Source organism: Vombatus ursinus, unplaced genomic scaffold (assembly GCF_900497805.2).
Source record: "Vombatus ursinus unplaced genomic scaffold, bare-nosed wombat genome assembly UNPS02014170.1, whole genome shotgun sequence".
Taxonomy (NCBI): Eukaryota; Metazoa; Chordata; class Mammalia; order Diprotodontia; family Vombatidae; genus Vombatus; species Vombatus ursinus.
Genome location: NW_020953948.1, coordinates 637,425 through 658,020, shown reverse-complemented (window position 1 = coordinate 658,020; position 20,596 = coordinate 637,425). Strand labels below are relative to the sequence as shown.

Here is a 20,596-nt window from a genome sequence, read left to right as displayed (position 1 = left end):
ATCTAAAAATTATAGCAACCAGCATTTACATAGCATTATATTGAGTGCTTTGCAAATCTTAAAATGCTATCTCATTTGGTCCTCACAATAGCCCTATGAGATAGGATGTTATTATTATCTAATTTTACAGATGAAGAAAGTGAGGCTGAGAGAGCCTATGTGACTTGCCCAGGATCACACAACTAATGAGCATTTGAGGTAAGGTTTGAACCTAAGTCATCCTAGGTCCTCCCTTAATTCTAGTACCTTCCATCTAGTGATTATTTCCAATGTATCCTATATGTAGCTTATTTGTATGTAGCTTGCATATTTTCTCCCTCATTAGACTATGAGATCTTTGAGATCAACTATCTTTTGTCTTTCTTTGTATACCTGGACCCTTAGCAGATTGACTGGAATACAGTAGGTACTTAATCTATGTTTATTTGTTGATTGATCCCGATTCCAAATCCAATGCTCCAATGTGTGAGCTTGCTTCCTCGAAAAAGTTGCCTACACTTATGATGAAAAATGCTATCGATCGCCAGAGAAAGAATGACTGGTGTCTGAATACAGATCAAAGCAAGCTCTTTTTTCCTTAACCTTCTTTATTTTCCTTGAGTATTTTTTGTCTATGCTTTCTTTCACAACATGACTATTATGAATATGTTTTGTATGACTATAGATGTATAACCTATATTGAATTGCTTGCCTTCTTAATGGGGGGAGGGGGAAGGAAGAGAATTTGGAACTCAAAGTTTGAAAAATGAATGTTAAAAATTGTTTTTACCAAGTAACTGAAGAAAAATTAAACACTAAATCAAAATAAAACCATGGAGAAATAAAAAAGGACCTAGAAAAATATCTGTATGTAGTAACAAGTCATGGGAACCTTGGATCTGTGGGTCAGAGTGATTCATGACCTGCATTCAAGGACTGTGGTAGTAATTAGCCATCTACAATGTTATGAGTATTAAGGAGCATTGAGGGCACTTGGATCTTTAACTTACTATCTGATCTTGGTTAAATCATTTTACTTTTCTGTGACTCATTTTCTCATCTGTAACAAAGACATTTGCTCTCTGTGATGCCTTGGAATGGTACTTTGAAAGGCTCATTGAAATGACAGGTATTATTTTGCATTATTGTCCCTGCTGCTAATATTAAAACTAATTTAGATCAACAATGTGTATGTCCTGCAACAGGACTGGCCTTAATGATCTCAAATGCTCCTTGTAGCTCGGTCAGTCAACAAGTAATTATTAAATGCTTATTATGAACCAGAAGGAAGAGTAAGAGAGGGAGAAGAATGAAGGATATTTCTTTATATTGATTCTGCTGGAGTACAAAAAAGGAATATCTTCTGGTTGGTAGGAGGAAGAAAATCTTCTCTTTCCTCATCACCCATATGACTCTTCATCTCTTAAACCAGTTTCTGAAATTACTTTCTCATTTGGTTAAATTCCTATCCCCATGCTTTTTTTCCAATCATTTCAGTCATGTCCAACTCTTCATGACCCCATTTGGGGTTTTCTTGGCAGAGATATTGAAGTGGTTTGCCATTTCTTTCTCCAACTCATCTTACACATGAAGAAACTGAGGCAAGCAGGGTTAAATTTCTAGTAAACGTCTAAAGCCTGATTTGAACTCCAGTATTCCTGACTCCAGGCCCTGTGCTGTATCTATTCTGCCACCTCACTGTCTGTCCCCAGTAGGACTTGCATTTTAAATGATATTTCCAACAGTGAGATTCCACTCTGCTGAATTATGCACAAAATCTCTTTAAAAAAATCTTCCTATTCCCACAAGTTACCAAGTAGTAAAGCAGCTGGTTGGAGCTAAGGGATGAAGGCTATGACTGTTGAGTGGATCAAAACTGTTGAGTGGTCCCAAAAGGCTTCATGCCCACAACCTCAACTACCTTAGAACATAGATGTAATAATCAATCAGTAAGCATTTATTAAGTGCCTGCTATGTGCCAGATGCTATGCTGAGCTCCGGAAATAAAAAATTAATAATAAACAGTCCCTGCCTCAAGAAGTTTGCATTCTCTCCCGAAAAATAGCACATATAATGATAGTTGCTAGAATTTATATAGTGTTTTGAAATTTGCTATTTGTTGTACAAATATTATGTCATTTTAGTTAAGTCAAGTCAACAAGCATATATTAAGCACCTACCAAGTGCCAGATACTATACTAAGTGCTATGGATACAAAGAAAAGCAAAACAAAACAAAACCCTAGTCTCTGATCTCAAGAAGCTTGCATTCTATGGCAGAAAATAGCGTTATAACGTTATAGCCCTTTAAGATTTTCAATGTGTTATACGGATATTACATCATTTTAGTTATAAGTGAACAAGTATTTATTAAGTAGCTACTATATGCCTGCCACTATGCTAAGTGCTGGGCATACAAAGCAAAGTAAAAACAAAAACAAACATACAACAAAAGGATCCTTTTTCTCAAGGAGCTCCCTGTCAACATGTATAAATGTAATGAGTCTTTATCTCATACCTAGATCACTTACAATGGACGTATCCATCCACTGCCTGAAGGTGTGCTGTGTCACATTTCACCCTTCCTCCAGGGTTCTCCAGTAACTTTGAAGGGGTGAGAAGGAATGTCTACTCTCTATGATTGGCTCAAGACGCCACTGATTGTGTTCCCTTTTAAGGGTACCAGAAAAACCTGGGGAAAGCGATGAAATGTAACACACCTGGCCTTCAGACAGTAGAGGCCATAGAGTCACAGTTACATAATTAAGATATGTACAAGATAATTTGAAGAGTAATCTCAGAGGGAAGGCACTCAAATTGAGGCAGACTAAGGAAGGCTTCTTGAAGAATGTGGGACTTTAGCTGAAACTTTAAGAATGTCAGGAAAGCTAAGAGGTGGAAATGAGGAGGGAGAGAGAAATTCACGGTTGGATTTAGGGTTAGAAATGGAAGTAGGGTTAGGTATCTGGTTACTCCTGGGGCACAGATAGGTGCTATTATCATTCCTATTTCATAGATGAAGAAACCAAAGCAGACAATGGTTGATATTTTATTAATATTTATTGTTATTATCATCATTATAGTTATGATTTCATCCAGTAACATGATAGCAGAGTGTAGGGAACTCTTATGTCCCCTAAAAGCCATGGGCCCCAGAATGTTGTCCCATTACACTAAGCCCTTGAGATGGTTCTCTACACCTTAGTCAATAAATTAGTAATTTGCTTAAATTTATCCAGTGTTTGAATTGGAATGATTACAGAACTCTTTCCCAAAAAATCAAGTACCTACTCTTTCTAAAACTGGATTAACAGTTATTTTATTCAATCTAATAGCAATAAAACTGCATGTTCTTCAAACAAGGCAGGCATTAATAATAGACTGTCTATATATACTGTCGACCTGGAAGTTGGTTAAAGAGACAAGCTAGGTAATAAGTAAATTCATACTGTTTATTCCCTTAAGTTAGCGACATGTACATGGAGCCAGAGCTTTAACTCTGACTGAATAAATCAATTTTAGGAGGACATTTAAACCCTGACTCAGGAAGTCTGTGTTAATAAAAAAAAATCTATATCTATCTATCTATCTATCTATCTATCTATCTATCTATCTATCTATCTATCTATATGTATCTATATCTATATCTATATCTACATATATATCCTCCATATGTTTTTTAACATATAGCATGAGAAAGGAAGTTTCTTAGTTGAATAGGTTGTAAATACAATAAAATAGGAGAATGTCAAAGTATCAATTGAAATTATAGAGCCAGGATATCTGTGTTTCCCCTCCATAGCCTATGTCCATAGGATACCAAGATAAGAAAAGTCCCACTGTTCAAGAGAGTGTCTGGTCCCAGGTATCCTGTCCTTAGTGATCACAAACAGGAAGAATGCTGGTCAGCTCTATCTGGTCCCACAGTTGCTGACACAAAAAGGAGTATTTTTAGTTCACTCAGAGAGAAAAGATTAATTCAGGGTTTTGGCCCTTATTGGGGCTCAATTGATCTTAAATGATTATCAATATATACACACATATACATATAAATATATATATGCATGTATATGTATATGTATATATTTCAATGCCACTGATTGAAAATCTGGTACTTGGGCTAAGTAAGGTCAAGTGGCAGGTTTAATTGATGCTTTTTTCCCCCAAATGGGATTGCCTAATGAGAGAGTTGGGAATCTGTGTCTATCTGTGTGAAGGAGTCTTTGATCTAGTCTTACCCATTCATATCATAAATGAGTTAACAGGACAAGAAGGGCAAAATACCATGCGGAGGAATCCATAGCTAATTCACGAAAGAACTAGTGATCGAATTCAGGTTTCTTGACTTGGTCTTTAATGATCTTTCTGCTACAGCTTGCTTCTAGCTATTTGAGATTCTTCCATAGGTTCCCGGGGTTCTGGAACTATGGAGGAGGGGCAGTAGTAGCCTCGGGTGATGCAAATTAAAAAAAAAAACTTTAAAGAGTTAAAGAAAGATTTCTAGGGGGTGGCACTGAATAATTTATTTTTGAAAATAATTTATTTTTGAAAATAGCTAGTAAGTGTAAATTTATTTGGTAGGCCAAATAAATTTGGGAATTTCTGTTAGACTTGGCCTGTGTTTCCACTTTCCTAAGACCTGGGCTTCTAAAGGTCTTTGTTGTCATATTTACCAAAATGCTACTCTATCTTCTCAAAAGGCCACTCAATAGCTAAGGATGATTTCCTACTGAGAAATAACGCAGATTCATCAGCACTTATCTCCATGATCTCTTTCCACAGACTATCAGCCCTATACCCTCTCTTTTGATTCCTGACAGAAGCTAAAAGCAGGAGGCCAATGGAGCAAAATAACAATTCCCAAGAGGACTTTGTTCTCTTGGGCTTCTCTGACAAACCCCAGTTAGAGACTGTCCTTTTTGTGGTTATCTTGGTTTTCTACATCCTGAACCTGCTGGGGAACATGACCATCATATTAGTGTCCTGCTTAGACCTCAAACTGCACACCCCAATGTACTTCTTCCTTAGCAATCTGTCCTTTGTAGACCTCTCCTTGACCACTTGCATTGCACCACAGTTATTGGTCACCATGGGAAAAAAAGACAAGACCATGAGCTACAGTGGCTGTGTGGTACAACTCTATGTGTCCATGGGTTTGGGATCCACTGAGTGTATTATTTTGGCTGTCATGGCCTATGACCGCTATGCAGCAGTCTGCCGCCCCCTCCACTATGCAGTCATCATGCATCCTCAGCTCTGCCTGTCTCTGGCTGCCACAGCATGGCTCAGTGGCCTTGTCACCTCTGTTATCCAGTGCTCTCTTACTATACAGCTACCCATGTGTGGTCATAACCAGCTTGACCACATCTGTTGTGAGGTGCCAGTGTTGATCAGGCTGGCCTGTGTAGACACAACCTTCAATGAAGCTGAGCTTTTTGTAGCCAGTGTGGTCTTCCTCATAGTGCCTGTCTCTCTCATTCTGATCTCCTATGGCTACATCACCCAGGCCATATTGAAGATTAAATCTGCAACAGGACGCCGTAAAGCATTTGGGACTTGTTCTTCTCACTTAGTAGTTGTAATAATTTTCTATGGGACCATCATCTTCATGTATCTCCAGCCAGTCAAAAGTAGGTCCAAAGACCAGGGGAAGTTTGTCTCCCTCTTCTACACCGTGGTCACACCTCTGTTAAATCCCCTCATCTATACTCTGAGGAACAAGGATGTGAAGGGAGCACTAAGAAAGTTGGTACTTGAGAAGAGTCTTGTGTCAGAGAAGTTGTGAGAAATAGGCATTAACAATGAGGATTGTTCTAAATTCAAATGATTCTCTCTTTAAGTCTTGCTTTGTTACCCAGTGTATGTCTCCCTCTGTGGCTGACTAAAATAAGTGGGTGTGAAAGAGAGAGACAGTCAGACAGAGACAGAGAAACAGAGACAGACAGACACATGACCAGATAGACATGAATTTGGATCTATTTGCATATGTTTTTGTTTTCAGTCATTTCAGTCATGTCCAACTCTTTGTGACCCCATTTTTGGGATCTTTTTGGGCAAAGATACTGGAGCGGTTTACTATTTTCTTCTTCAGTTCATTTTACAGATGAGGAAACCAAAACAGACAGGTTAAGTGACTTGCCCAGGATCACATAGCTAGTAAGTGTCTGAGGCCAAATTTAAATTCAGGTGCTCTGATTCCAGGTCTGGCATTCTATCTTTTGTGCCACCTAGCTGCCCTTTGTTTCAAGCACTGAGAGGGTAAGTTATGTGCCCTGGGTCACTAGCCAATATGTGTCAGAGGTGGTACTCGAATCTGGGTCCTTTTGACTTTGAGGCTAGGTGTCTTATCACTATACCGTGCTATCTCTGCAACTCCAAAAGAACAGCATTTAGTGAAATGACACAGAGAGAAAAGTAATAAAACATGCTCCCCATAAATGAGGAGCACTCATACCATCAGTGGGAAGAGTGGACACAGATAGGCACATAAGAAGAGGACACGTGGTCAGGGCACACATATAAATGGGTGTGTGTGTAGAAACCATATGTGGAAAGGTGGATGTGCTAGAGTATGTATGGAGGGACAACTTTTGCCTGGGCTAGAGGGGGTGACTTCTCCTTTCTGATGATTTCTGTGTGCTGCACCCTCTGGGCATGTTCCAAGCTATTGTTGTTTTCTTCTGTTGCTTTTTCCCCCCCTCATGCTATGCAGCATCTTTCAAATACATTATCTCTGTCATGCATTGGTTCTGGTTCATCTTGTGTAGCCACTGGGCAATATTACCTGGCATTGTCATTACCATGTGAGGCCCCAAAAGCATATGCTCATTTGGCTCCTCTCTGCTGCTAGCATCAGCTGCTGACCTTAGTAGGTAGAATGGACTCTCCCTCCTTCTGTATAAAGCCTAAAGGCTTTTCCTTCCATAGCTGGTTGAGAAAAGTCCAAACACATCCAGTCATTGAACCTCATGAATGGGGAGAGAGTCTTCCTTGACCAAACTGATGTCCAGCAAGCTTTCCATGAGGATGTCTGTCTGTTCTTTGAGCCATGAGTGGAGAGAAAGGAATACATGCGAGAAACATTATGGAAACCAAATAAAGAGGACAACTTAGTTATGGGAGGTGAGGGAGAGGGAAGAGTTGAGCATCACTCTGAAGTTGAAAACACATCCCAACAAAACACTGAAACAAATCCCTGGTCAAAGTACAAAGTAGGCATCCTGAAAAAAATTCAATTGCTCAATAGAGTTGTGACTGATAGCATATGTCAGTTTCCTCTTTGATAGTTTGATTATTACCACAAAACAAGAAAGCTCCCTTTAATGTTGATAGTGTAGTCCTAGTAGGGACATTATGCTTTATGAGAATTTCATTACTTCTCAGTGTGGATTTTTTTTTTGCGGGGGGAGCTAGGCAATGGGGGTAAGTGACTTGCCCAGGGTCACACAGCTAGTAAGTGCTATGTGTCTGAGTCCAGATTTGAACTCAGGTCCTCCTGAATTCAGGGCCGGTGCTCTATCCACTGCGCCACCTAGCTGCCCCGTCAGTGTGGATTTTGTTTTCAATGTTTCAATAATTGTGTATACAATTCCTTTGGCCCTACTTTATTCTTCACTGCTTCAAGTTTTCCCATCTGTATATGTATTCTCCACATTTGTCTGTTCTTATAGAATAGTGATAATCCTTTGCATTCATATGCGAACATTTGTTCAACCACTTTCCAATCAACGGACACATTATACTTCCAGCTTTTTGTTATTGAAAATAATGTAACTAGTCTTTTTTTTAGTTCATATGCATCTTTTATTTCCATAAATAATCTTCTGTAAGTACAGACCCAATTTTGAAATCTCAGGGTCAGAAGGCATGAACAAACAGAATTTGACATTATGTTCCCAAATGGTTGGACCAGTTAACAATTTGATAAGCAAGAACTTAATGCTCTTGTCTTCCCACAGACTCTCCAAAAATCTAAACTTTGGCCAGCTTGCTCGATGCCTGTAAAATCACATTCTGGGGTCATTTTATTAGCATTTCTATGAATAAGAGTGATCTTGAACAAATGATCACATGATTCTCAATAATTCTGTCTACAGAAAAATATTCCTTTGTATTCTTCCACCACTAATCCATGTCATAATGAGGCTTAAGCTGTTAGGTTTAAATCAACTACATATAGATTTCAGATATTCTAATTTTTGCAGATATGTAATCCCAAGATTACTTTTTTCTAATACATCAATATTCCTTTGATTTTAGCTGCAATGATTTCCTCTTTATTATTGCTCATGAGCACTACTTTTAAATGTGCAGGAATATTGCAAGTGGGACCCAGGCCCAACACATTTTGCATATAGGCTCCCATACTCTGTACTCAGCAGTTTCCTTACAAGTGGTAGGTCCTGTTTCCACTACATGTGGGGCCCCATTTATGCATATAGAGATGTTAAACATATGTATGTTATATATAATACACTTTTAGATCTACATATATCTTGTTAAAAATGATTTCTCTTGGTCATCTGTGTCCTGAAGACTCAGAGCTCCACCATGCCAGCCTTTTGCTTCAAATTTCTTCAGAAAGACATCTCTGATGATGAGATTTCATTGAATCTTCTTATCTTGGTCAAACTCCAACCCAGGCCTGAATTGATTTTATCTACTCAGGTTTGGGTGGAGACAGACTTCCAAGATTGGGGGTGGCATTTCCTTTGATGGTGGGTGATATCTGCCCCTGTGAACTGAGAATCCACCTACCTCCTACTACATTGACCAATCATGGTTGATGGGCACCCCCTTGGGAATACCTACTCTTTGAAAAGGAGAGACTAAAGGTAAATGAAAAAGTGAGGATGATAGAGGGGATAATCACTTGGAGGAAATAAGATGGAATGAGATTGTTACAGTCTAGGGGTGCTGAGAATCCCAAAGTTCGAGGGCAAAAGGCATGGGTTCTACCTCAAAAGGATTCAACCACTCAAGCCTTCTTCCAGTAAGAGACAAGGTTTATTAAAATGCCAGTTGGGGTGGGCCAGATTCTTAAGGAGTCTGCCTGTTTGTGATGCTTATATTGACAAGAGGGCCAGATTTTACAAATCTGAGCAATTTCATGGGGACAAGATGGACTTTTATACAGAAAGACTGTGGGAAAATCTGGCTGTGATTTAAGAGTGACCAATAACCTGGGGTGACCCAGAGGTAACAGAGAAAGGGTCTAGATGGGATTAAAGGTGGGAATAGACTGGGGTAGTCTAGAGGTAACAGAGAATTGAAGGTTGGGCTGGGTCAGGGGTAACAAGAATGAAGGGTTGGGCATGGGGCCACAATGAAAGGACAATCTGGGATGGGTGATTCCTCCAAGGAAAGATTTGGGTTCAGGGGCTGGGTTGTGTGGGCAAGTTTCAGGGGTTTTTAGGGTCCAGGTCCCATCTCCATCAAGATCATTTGGGTGTGTACAAGGATTTGCCTTGGCCAAGAGAAAGGCCATTTCATTTTGCAAGACAAGATTGAAGGAAGAAATAATGACAGACTCTGAGTGATGTGAGATGGGAAGAAAGGGAGAAGAGGGAGATCTAAGTGAATGGCCTCAATTTTTAAAGTAATATATGAAGCAAGTTTCTTAGTTGAGAAGGTGGAGGGTTGGAAGAGAAATACACTTTTATATTTTATATTTTTCAACACTTTTGAGATAAACTCCTTGTTCATTTTTAAGAGTCCAATGTATGAGTCTTTATTGACAGATTTTTATTATCTAATTCTCAATGACTTTGTTTTGTTTTGTTTTCATTTATGGAATAAAACAAGCATTTCAATAACAGTACAATAAAAATAAAACATTTTTGTTATCAGTGATGTGATTTTTTCCCACTTTTAAAAAATCCTATTAACCAACAGCTTATCTATTTTATTGTTTCTTTTTCATAAAACCAACTCCTACTTCTGGTGGGGTGATAAGACTTTGACTCCTAAAAGGAAAACACCATGTCTTTGAAAGCCACCCAGTCCCTACAGTTTCCCATACATTTCGGCAACCCAGATCACTGGTAACTGTGCACAAGGTATCTGGCCTACTCCAGCCCACCTAGATCACTTAATTAGCTTTTACTCCATAGTCCTTTCAATGTTGCTCTTGGCCTTCCCCAGACTACTTAATATTCCTTTCTCCACTGTACCTGGCACACCCTAGAGTAATTTCCATTCCTTAATCCCATCCAGATTCCTTTCATTGTCCTTTTGGTATATAAGCATCAGTCTCAGCCCTTTAAACTACAGGTGCCCTAGGAACTCTGCTGGCTCCTATTGCCATGGCATTAAACCTTGTCACTTGACTGGAAGGAGGATGGAGTGCATGAATTCATTCCAGGTGAAAGCTGTACCCTGAAATTTCAGGGTTCCCAGAAACCCCAAACCACATCATTTCTCTTTATTAATTCAATGGCTTTATTACACTCAATTTTATTAGTCTCACTTTTAATTTTTAAGATTTCCAATTCAGTGTTTAAATGGGGATTTTTAATTTGTTCTTTTTCTAGTTTCCTTTTATTGTGCACCCAATTCACTAATTTGTTCTTTTTCTATTTTATTGCTATAAACATTTTGAGATATAAATTTTCATCTCATTTCTCCTTTTGCTGCATCCCAGGAGTTTTGAAATGCTGTCTTGATGGAATCCTAATAATGTTGCCCCAAGTACCAATATTCTAATTTCCCTGTAGGCCCCACTAAACAGCAAGCTCACTGCCCCTACTTAGCCCCTCCCTCCTCTCAGATCAATATCCTAACTTCCCCATATATACCTCACTGCTCACCAGAGCAACAGTTGTGTCCATGAACCTATATTTCTTACAGAACAACAGGCATGTTCAAGTGATGGGATCCCAGCCATCACCTCTAGCTAGCCACTGCCCCCAGACCTAGTCCTCCTATTTCCCAAAGAAACAGCAGATATGTCCATGCACTCAACCACATCCACATCCATCTTATCTCAGACAGGACCATAATAGTCAGCCAATCAGAAAGCAGCACCACCAAGATGCTCTAGCAGGGTGTAGAGCCCTAAACAATAGAAGGGACTTTTCCTAGGTAGGCACTTGCTCAGTAGTAGCAAAAGCTGTCATTTAGGTGAATTTATGACATAGAGAGGTTTATTATAATATCATTATTATACATACCCCCCAAATAGGTTTTTCTATATGCAGTGTGGGTAATCCCATGCACACTTCACTGAGCCTGGAACTCCTAATACATAATCCCTTAACAAACCCCTACTGCCTTTTGAATTTTCATAATTTCTGTAACCCCTACTGCCTTTTGAATTTTCATAATTTCTGTTATGTACTTGCATCTTTACCCTATACAAATCCATCTTCCTTTCTCTGAAGTGACTGGTTCCTCTTAGACCTTAGCCCACTTCATGGGAGGCATCAATCTCAACAGATACCTATACTTAGATTAGAGGTGGTCTGACTCTGAATTCTTTGAGATGGTTCTGCCATAACAAATCATGAAACCACAGCAGTCTCATTATTGTCATTCTTATGAATGAAATTCATGAACATTTCTATTTGTTCAAAATTTATGTAGTGATGATGAGTGGAATCACCTTCACAAATGGTTTTTGTACATTTGGAAGGGAGAGGTTTGACTACAAAGTGAGTTCTCTGCCTGCTCCAGTAAGCAGATCATGACCGGGTGGAACAGACAGTTTTTAGAGCATCTTTCTACCTTTCTAGCTGCTTCCTCTTGCCAGGAAGTGAGTATCGTGGCCCTTCGAAGAAGCTGCTCAGACACCCAGTGGTTTGTTGAATCCCATTGCTGCTTCAGTCCAGTGAGAAGATGATCCTGGCCCCGATTCATTGTGTTCATGGTTGTAACTATAAGTCCCAGTATATCCACATCTGCTGCTACATCAATTATTCTTCACCACAGGACTTTGAGATAGGGAAAAATAGCAAAATGTTATGGGAGATACATTTTGACTCTTGCATAAACTGGATTTAGGTGAGGCAGAGTTGCCTGAGGTCATCTGCTTCAGTCTCTTTTCCAGAGTCATCAAAGTCCAGTGGCAAGACAAAAGACAAGAAGACTGGTGATGGCTCAAAATAGTGTGGATGACCTTGGTGTCTTTGATATCTCACCCCGCTCTAAGCACACCACATCACCTGCATCAGATGCCTTCATGGCCATTGGATCAAATTGTTCTCATCTACGCAACCCATTGGGTGAAGTCTTTACACATTTGGGGTAGATACTACCTTAACTCACCAACAGGCTTGGGACTCCTCATTTACCCTTTGCCTGGTTTAGCCCTATTGCTGAAATGTTTACTGGGGTATAACCCCTGCACATGCTATAGCTTCTTGGAGCCACAAATGAGAGTTGTATGAATCAAGTGGCCACCAAAAGCAGAATGCAGCACTGAAAAGGGTTCAATAACCCTCACACAAGAGGAACTAATCTTTCTTGAAAATGCTTACACCAATAATATAGTAAAAATTATAGTGTGGAGACAAGATAAATAAGTAAAGGCAGGGTCTCACCTGAGCTCTCCCTCAAACTCTTCCAAATACCTTTAAAAATGACTCTAAACAAATTCTAGAGCAGTAGAACCCACAAAAGGACAGAGTGAAACAAATCTAAAACCCAAGACAAACTGAAAGATGGAAAGGAAATGACTGTTGCACCAGCATGAGAAAGGGGTACAGTCCAGCAGAGGCCATCTAGTGCAGACTGGACTCCCAGCAAATCCACAGCAGGCCTTGGGGTGACTGAATCAATGGCAGCAGTGGCAGTTTCCAGCCCTCTCTGCCCATGGAGGACAAAGACAACATAGAAGGTTAGCAGGAAATGTCTGTCAGACCTGGGTGAGAGAGGAGAGCAATCCAGGGCAGGCCACACCAGCACAACCCTGGCCTCAGTAAACAAGGAGTAGTCCTTGGGAGTGATTGAATTACCAGAGGCAGTAACAGCGGAACCAGCAGCAGCTGCTTCTGTAGTTCTCAGCCCATAGATGATAAGGATATCACACAACTGGTCAGGAGAATACAGGAGTCAATCTGCTAGCACTGAGGCAGGACTGTGTTGCTTTGCCCATTCTTGATCACAATCACAGTCTTGGGGTGAGGAGGGGTAAAAGCATAGTAGAGTGTACAACAACAGTTGACAGGGGACACCCCTCACAGTTCCAGTGCAGAATAAAGTGCTTGTGGCCACTCACAGACCAAAGCACAGGCCAGGAGAGGACTAAACATCTCTCCTTAGATCATAACACCTTGGAAGAACTGCAAACTTGTAGGTCCCTGCAAGGATCCCTGAAAATAGCTACACAAAATCAAGTGAGAGAAGTAGAGGGAAAGTTGGGAAGAAAAATGAGAGTGACATAAGAAAATCATGAAAAATGAGTCAACAGCTTGGCAAAGCAGACACAAAAGATACTGAAGAAAATAACACCTTAAAAACAGGCTAGGCCAAAGGGTAAAAGGTTCAAAAAGCCAATGAAGAGAAGAATATATTAAAAAGCAGAATAGGTCCAATGGAAAAGGAGATCCAAAAGCTCACTGAAGAAAAGAAAAATCCTTAAAAATTAGAATGGAAGAAATGGAAGCTAATGACTTTATAATCAATCAAGAAATCATAAAACAAAATCAAATGGATGAAAAAATAGAAAACAATGTAAAATATCTCAATGGACAAAAATTGACCTGTAAATAGATCCAAAGAGATAATCTAAAAATTATAAAACTCCCTGAAAGTCATAATAAAAAAAAGAGCTCAGACATTATCTTTCAAGAAGTTATCAAGGAAAATTGTCCTGATATTTTAGAAACAGAGAGTAAAATAGAAATTGAAAGAATCTACCAATCATATCCCGAAACAGATCTTCAAATGAAAAAAAGATTGTGCCCATCAGTAATCTAGTGTAATTTGATTAAAGTCAGGATTTGAATGACTGCTGAAGAAAGAGGTCGAAAGACCAGTGCTTGTAGAAAAAATAGGATGATTGGCAGAAATATATTGTTTTAAATGGATAATGAATATAGAAGTTAAAATAAAAAAATAATTTAGAAATTCATGCAGTAGTTGGCTCACAGGTGCTGGTAACAATAGAGGCAGGGGAAGAGTAAAAAAGTGCTTGATCAAATGAAGAGATTATAGAGACTCATGTATGAGCAGATATTAGACATCAAGTAGGATTTGGGGAATTTTTTAGGCATCTCATAGCATTGCTAGGAGGCATGAGGGAATGCTTTAGAATGATGTTTTCCCCTGGCATAGGATTTATGATTTACCCATTCCTGAGTGTTCCACTGTGGCCTCAGAAGGATCACATAGCACTTGGGAATAAAGATGCAGCTCAGTAAGCCAGCACTAGAGCTCAAGATGGAGAAGACTTCTACAGCTACCATAATTTTCCCCTTGGTGCTCTGGTATGTGGGGAGGAAGGACACCCAGACACTGCAGAATACCAGCATGCTAAAGGTGATAAACTTGGCTTCATCGAAGGTGTCAGGCAAATTTCTAGCCAAAAAAGCCACAGTGAAGCTCCCCAAAGCCAGCAATCCCATGTAGCCCAGGACAAAGTAGAAGGCAATGAGAGAGCCCTCATTGCACTTAAGAATGATGTGTTCAGGTTCAGAGTGTGAGTCAGCATCTGGGAATGGAGGAGAAACCAAGAGCCAGATACCACAGAGAATCACCTGGATCAGGCAGCAGTTAAGAATAATAGAAATTGGTGCTCTGGAGCCCACCCATTTTCTACTCCTGCTCCCTGGTCTTGTGGCTTTGAAAGCTAGAACTACTGTGATTGTTTTGGCCAGAATGGAGGAGATGGCCATTGTGAATGTGATTCCAAATATTGTCTGTTGAAGGAGACAAGTGGTTGAGGTAGGCTTCCCAATGAAGAGCAATGAAGATAGGAAGCACTGGCTTAAAGAGAGAAGCAAGAGGAAGCTCAGAGTTCGATTATTGGCTTTCACTATGGGGGTGTCCTGATGCTTCACAAAGACCCCAGTGATCATAACTGTCAGGAGAAAGAAGGTCAGAGCTGTGTAGGTCAGAGTCATGCCCAGGGGTTCCTCATAGGCCAGAAATTTCACCATTTTGTGAAGGCAGCGAGTTCTCTCCTTGTTTGAATATTCATCTTCAGGACACTTGATGCACTGGTCCATATCTACAGGGAATAAAACATTTTTAATATTTCAAGTTCAGCCAATCCTTATTATCACAGGCACAAAGAAATAGAATTCCTCAAGCTGGACTTCTGGACTAGCAAAGGCCACCTACGATCCCTTCCAATTCTGAGAAATCCCACCACACTTTCACACATTGAGTATTTCCAATGTATTATTGCTAGTATTTTAGAAACTTTGGCCCTTCCAGTTCTGAAAGAGCTCAGTTTTTTTTAAAGTCTTCTCACAGATAAATTATTTCTTGGTTATGAACACAATAATGTCCCTGGAAATATGTATGTTATCGTGAGAGGTAGTCAACGAGCTTGGTAAACACTGTGCTAAGCCCTAGGCACACATATGCTAGCAAAGGAATGACAATTCTTCCTTTCAAAGTATTACATTATAATCATGAAAGAGAACACAAAAAGGAGCTGATAAGTAGAAATTGGTGTAGCATCAAAATAAAGGGAAGATGTTACCCTTCTTGGTGGTATGATATGAAATCTTATAGAGTCAGAAACAAGACTGAGAGGGCAAGGAAGCATGGATTGTTTGGACACAAATGAAGTACCTGGAAGAAATTCACATATCTGAGCCAGTGGCTAGCAAGGCAGAAGGATTTTCCAAGGTAAAAACAATCAACTAAACAAATAAAAACAGATTGGGAGGGAATTTTACTGTGACAAGAAATCCAGGAAATACAGATATATTATTCTAATGAGAATTTCCTACAAGGTAGGTTGCATAACAAGGTTGTTTACAATGCCCTTTCCAGCATGGATATTCACCATGTTAGTGACATGTGTACCTTAAATATTATATTGGGACTATGGAAAACATCTGAGAGAGTTCATCTCAGTTGTTTTCTCTAATCTACAATTTTGGCTCTACCCCTATATTCCTCATCCACATATTTGAATTGGCAAGTCATAGAACTTAACTCTCTGCCTTCTCAACTCCCCATCATCACCCATACACGTACTCTGGGCAGAGGAAGATGAGGTACAGGAAAGCAAATGTTTTCTGTGTCTGGGATGGTAGTATACTTACTTTTGTGCAGCAGTGCTCATCAAGGGAAATACAGCAAAGAGGAAACTCTGATAGGAAAACATACTCTGATTTTTCATGACATGTGGGGGCCTGAGGACTGGAAAATTGTTATCTATAGGCTTAAAAGAAAGGGAGCTGACATTGATCTGGGTCAAGTTCTGTTTTCCCCTTTCTAAAAGTTCCTTAGGGCACAGACTGGTGGTGAAAATTGAATTCCCTAGTGTGAGAGGAGAGAATGTACTTTGAGGTCCAACCCTCAGGCGATTCACAACAAAATGGGAACAAATCAGAAAATGAGTGAAAGGAGAATGTAAGAACAGTCTAAATCAACCAAAAATCTCAGGAAGAAGAAAACTCCATTAAAACCCTGCAGCATAAGCATATAAAACAACAGGAAAACATTTGAAAACTAAGGGAAGATGGTCTCCTTGTGAACTAATGAATTCAACATCACCAAATAAATATTGCAAGAAAAATTGTATCATTCAATATCTCATGAGCCAGAGGACAATGAGTTTTTAAGAGAGCATTTAACTACAGCAACATGTTTCTAAATCAAGGGACAAACAAGAATCATGGAAGTTGAATTAATTTTCTTAATGACTGAAATTATTGGCAACATAGAAAACCTGAGCTCCCAGTGCCATATTTTACCCATCCCAAATAGAAAAACTGATCAGAAATACAAATACAGAGAATTAAGGACCTTTTCAGCATTGATGAAATAATATGAACAGAAAACATGATCTCTATACAATCAAAAGATACTGATTTCAAAATCAGAAAGCGGAGATGCAACTTTTAGATATTAGGTCTACCAGAAGAATATGACAGACCAAAAACTGAACAACATAATCATGAAATTATGCAGTGTGTCTTAACCCATAAAATAAATTAGAAATCAAAAACATCCAGAGATCTCATCAAGAGAAAACAAAACAACACACACACACACACACACACACACACACACACACACAGAAAAGAAAAACACACCTAATGCTGCAAACTCAAGATAAATAATGGTTAAATTTTCAAATTCCCATGACAATAAGCAAATTTGAGAACCAACAAGGAGAAATACCTTCAAATATAAGGGAAAGGGGCTATATAAATATCAGATACTGAGAACTTTTCTTAATTACTACAATTATTCCTTTAATGTTTTTGCCTGGAATTTTAATGCTATTTTCTGTAACTTGTGGACAATATCTGTTCCTGAAGAGAACGTATTTTCATTATTATCATTTGTTTTCAGCAGCATCACTGCCACCACCACCCTCTTCCTTCTTCTCCCCTTCATCATCATTATCATCATGACAAATAGGAAAGAAAAGAATCATGACAATGACAAGGAGTAAAGTTGAAACACATAATAAAAGATTCAGTAAATTTTCTATCATGTGCTCATCCTACTATCATGTATAACTTGAATGAATTGACAACTTTAACAGTGACTCATAAAAAAAAGAATAGAGGGCTAAGATCTACAAGGAAATAAAACAGCAGTGTGTTAGAAGAGGCTGTTCAAAATAGAGACATTCATAATTTTAGGTCCATCAACTATATAGAGACTAGAAGAGGGATAAATAATTAAAAACACCTCAAATCAGTTAATGGCAATTTAGAATAAGAGGAAAAATAAAAGAATTCAAGAAGAAAATAAAGGGAAAAAACTTTTTTTGAAGAAAATAATGACTATAGTAATCTATTATTTGATACACCCAAAGACCCCATCTTCTGGGATAAGAACTCACTATTGACAAAAATTGCTGGGAAAATTGGAAACGGGAGGCATAGACCAAAATCTCACACTATATTCTAAAATAAATTCAAAACAGGCTCATGATTTGGATATAAAAGATAATACTTAAACAAACTGGAAGAGCAAGGAATAGTTTACCTATCATATTTATGGAGAACAGAAGAATTCATGACCAGATAGGAGATAGAGAACATTACAAAATGCAAAATGGATAACGTTGATTACATTAAATTGAAAAGTTTTTGCACAAACAAAGTCAATGTAACCAAGATTAGAAGGAAAGTAGAAAATTTGGAAAGAATTTTTACAAACAGTGTCTCTGATAAGGGTCTTATTTCTGAAATATATAGAAAGTTAAGTCAAATTTATAAGAATACAAGTCATTCCCAATTGATAAATGGTCAAAGGATATGAACAGGCAGTTCTCAGATGAAGAAATTAAAGCCATTTGTAGTTACATGAAAAAATTTTCTAAATCACCATTGATTAGAGAAATGCAAATCAAAACAATTCTGAGGTACCATGTCACACACATCAGATTGGCCAACATGACAAAACAGGAAAATGATAAATGTTGGAGAAGATGTGGGAAAATTGGAACACTAATATATTGTTGGTGGAGTTGTCAAATGATCCAACCATTTTGGAGAGCAATTTGGAGCTATGCCCAAAGGGCTTATAACAGTGTGCATACTCTTTGACCCAGCAATAGTACTTCTAGGGCTGTATCCCAAAGAGATCATACAAATGGGAAAAAGACCCACATGTAAAAAAGTATTTGTAGCAGCTCTTTTTATGGTGGCAAAGAATTGGAAATTGAGAGGATGCTCATCAATTGGGGAATGGCTGAACAAGTTGTGATATATGAATGTAATGGAATACTATTGTGCTATAAGAAATGATGAGCAGGCAAATTTCAGAAAAACCTGGAAAGACTTGTAAGGTCTGATGCTGAGTGAAGTGAGCAGAACCAGGAGAACATTGTACACAGCAACAGCCACATTGTGTGATGACTAATATTGATGAACTTAACCCTTCTCAGCAATGTAAGGATCTCAGAGATCCCCAAAGGCCTCATGATGGAAAATGCTATCCACATCCAAAGAAAGAACTATTATGGAGTTTGAATGGAGATCGAAGCATACTATTTGCTATTTTTTTCTTCTGTTGTGTTTTGTTTTCTCTTTCTGATGGTTCCTCCTATTGGTTCTAATTCTTACTTACAATATGACTAATGTGAAATATGTTTAATGGGAATGTGTATGTATAACCTATGTCAGATTGCTCATGGTCTTGTGGAGGGTGGTGGGGAGAGAGGGGGAGAAAAATCTACAACTCAAAAGCTTATGTTAGTTGTTGTTGATAAATCAACATAAATTAATAACATTAAAAAAGAAAAAAATGATAAAAATAACAAAGAATGAGTTGAAGGAAATAAGAATTATGTGTATTTTATTTAAATCCTTAACAGAATGAGGTAAACAAAGAGGGAAAATTTGGATAACTAGATAAATGGGAGAAAGAAAAATGAATAAATGAATAAAACACCAAATTGTTGTAAAGGGTGAGAAAGTGGATTTTGAAAGAAAAGGGAAAGGAAACTATGTGAACAAGGTTGCCTTAACTTTTATAAGCAAAAACAACTGAAAGACCAAATTGCTATTTTTTTAAAAGAGATATAGGTAAAGAGAGAAAGAAGAATCCTAATTCTTGGTAGAATATTTGCCTTCCCATCAGGAGGATCTGAGTTCAAATCTACCTACAGATATTTAGTAGGTATAGGACCCAAATCACTTAACCATGTTTGCCTCAGCTTTCTCATCTATTACATGAGCTGAAGAAGTATAAGGAAAACCACTTCACTATTTTTTCTAAGAAAACCGCAAAGGAGGTCATGAAGCCTTGGAGACAAGTAATCAACTAAACCACCACCACAACAAAAAGTCATAAAAGAAAATAATATTAGAAATAAGTGGATCAAATTATAAACATGAATTGTCATAGCTATAGATTAGAAAAATCTAATTTATCTTATATTACTTTACAGTACATTATACTGTATTGTTTTAAAATAAGTTGTATTATATTACTAATCTGTTATATCATATTACTGTACATTACTTTATATCACACTATATTACATCACATTGCATAGTTGTCTATCATGTCTCATCATCATATATCATCTCATAACATGACATCCTATCATGCAATTATCATACTGGGTTATAATATATTAAATCATATTGTACTATGTGATCTTCAAATCCCAATCCAAATGTAACAAAAGGAGAGTGACACTTTTAAAGTCTTTTTAATTTATTAGGAAGTCTGGGAGTCCCTAAGTAATTGGGTCCAAAATCTTCCTCCCAATCCTGGACCCCTCCCCTAAGGTGCTAGCTATTTTCATAGTCTTAGGAGGGAACTAAATAGAAGGAGGCATTATAATTTCATAGTTGGTTAACACCAAAAATGGGGAAAATTGTATGGTTGAGAGGCAGGTCCATCAATCATAATCACTCTGTCAACAGGCTTTTGATTCATTAACTGTAGGTTTTTCCTAGTAAAGACATTCCCCTTGCCACCTACAGGGGGTTTTCTAGAAGGTCAATAAACTGATGTTTGGGTCAGCA

General features: G+C 38.4%; 2 protein-coding genes across 2 annotated transcripts in view; one reads left to right on the top strand and one right to left on the bottom strand.

Moving 5' to 3' along the window:
* Nucleotides 1-4,818: 4,818 nt before the first annotated feature.
* LOC114041220 (olfactory receptor 2G6-like) lies at nt 4,819-13,360 on the top strand. The gene is made up of 2 exons (XM_027859571.1): nt 4,819-5,727; nt 13,334-13,360. The coding sequence occupies exons 1-2, from the start codon at nt 4,819-4,821 to the stop codon at nt 13,358-13,360; spliced, it is 936 nt and encodes a 311-aa protein (XP_027715372.1).
* Nucleotides 13,361-14,203: 843 nt separating this feature from the next.
* LOC114041213 (vomeronasal type-2 receptor 26-like) overlaps nt 14,204-20,596 on the bottom strand; it is a 24,888-nt gene continuing 18,495 nt past the window's right edge. The window contains 1 exon segment of the mRNA XM_027859566.1: nt 14,204-15,147. Within this exon segment, the coding sequence (XP_027715367.1) occupies nt 14,204-15,147 (944 nt within the window).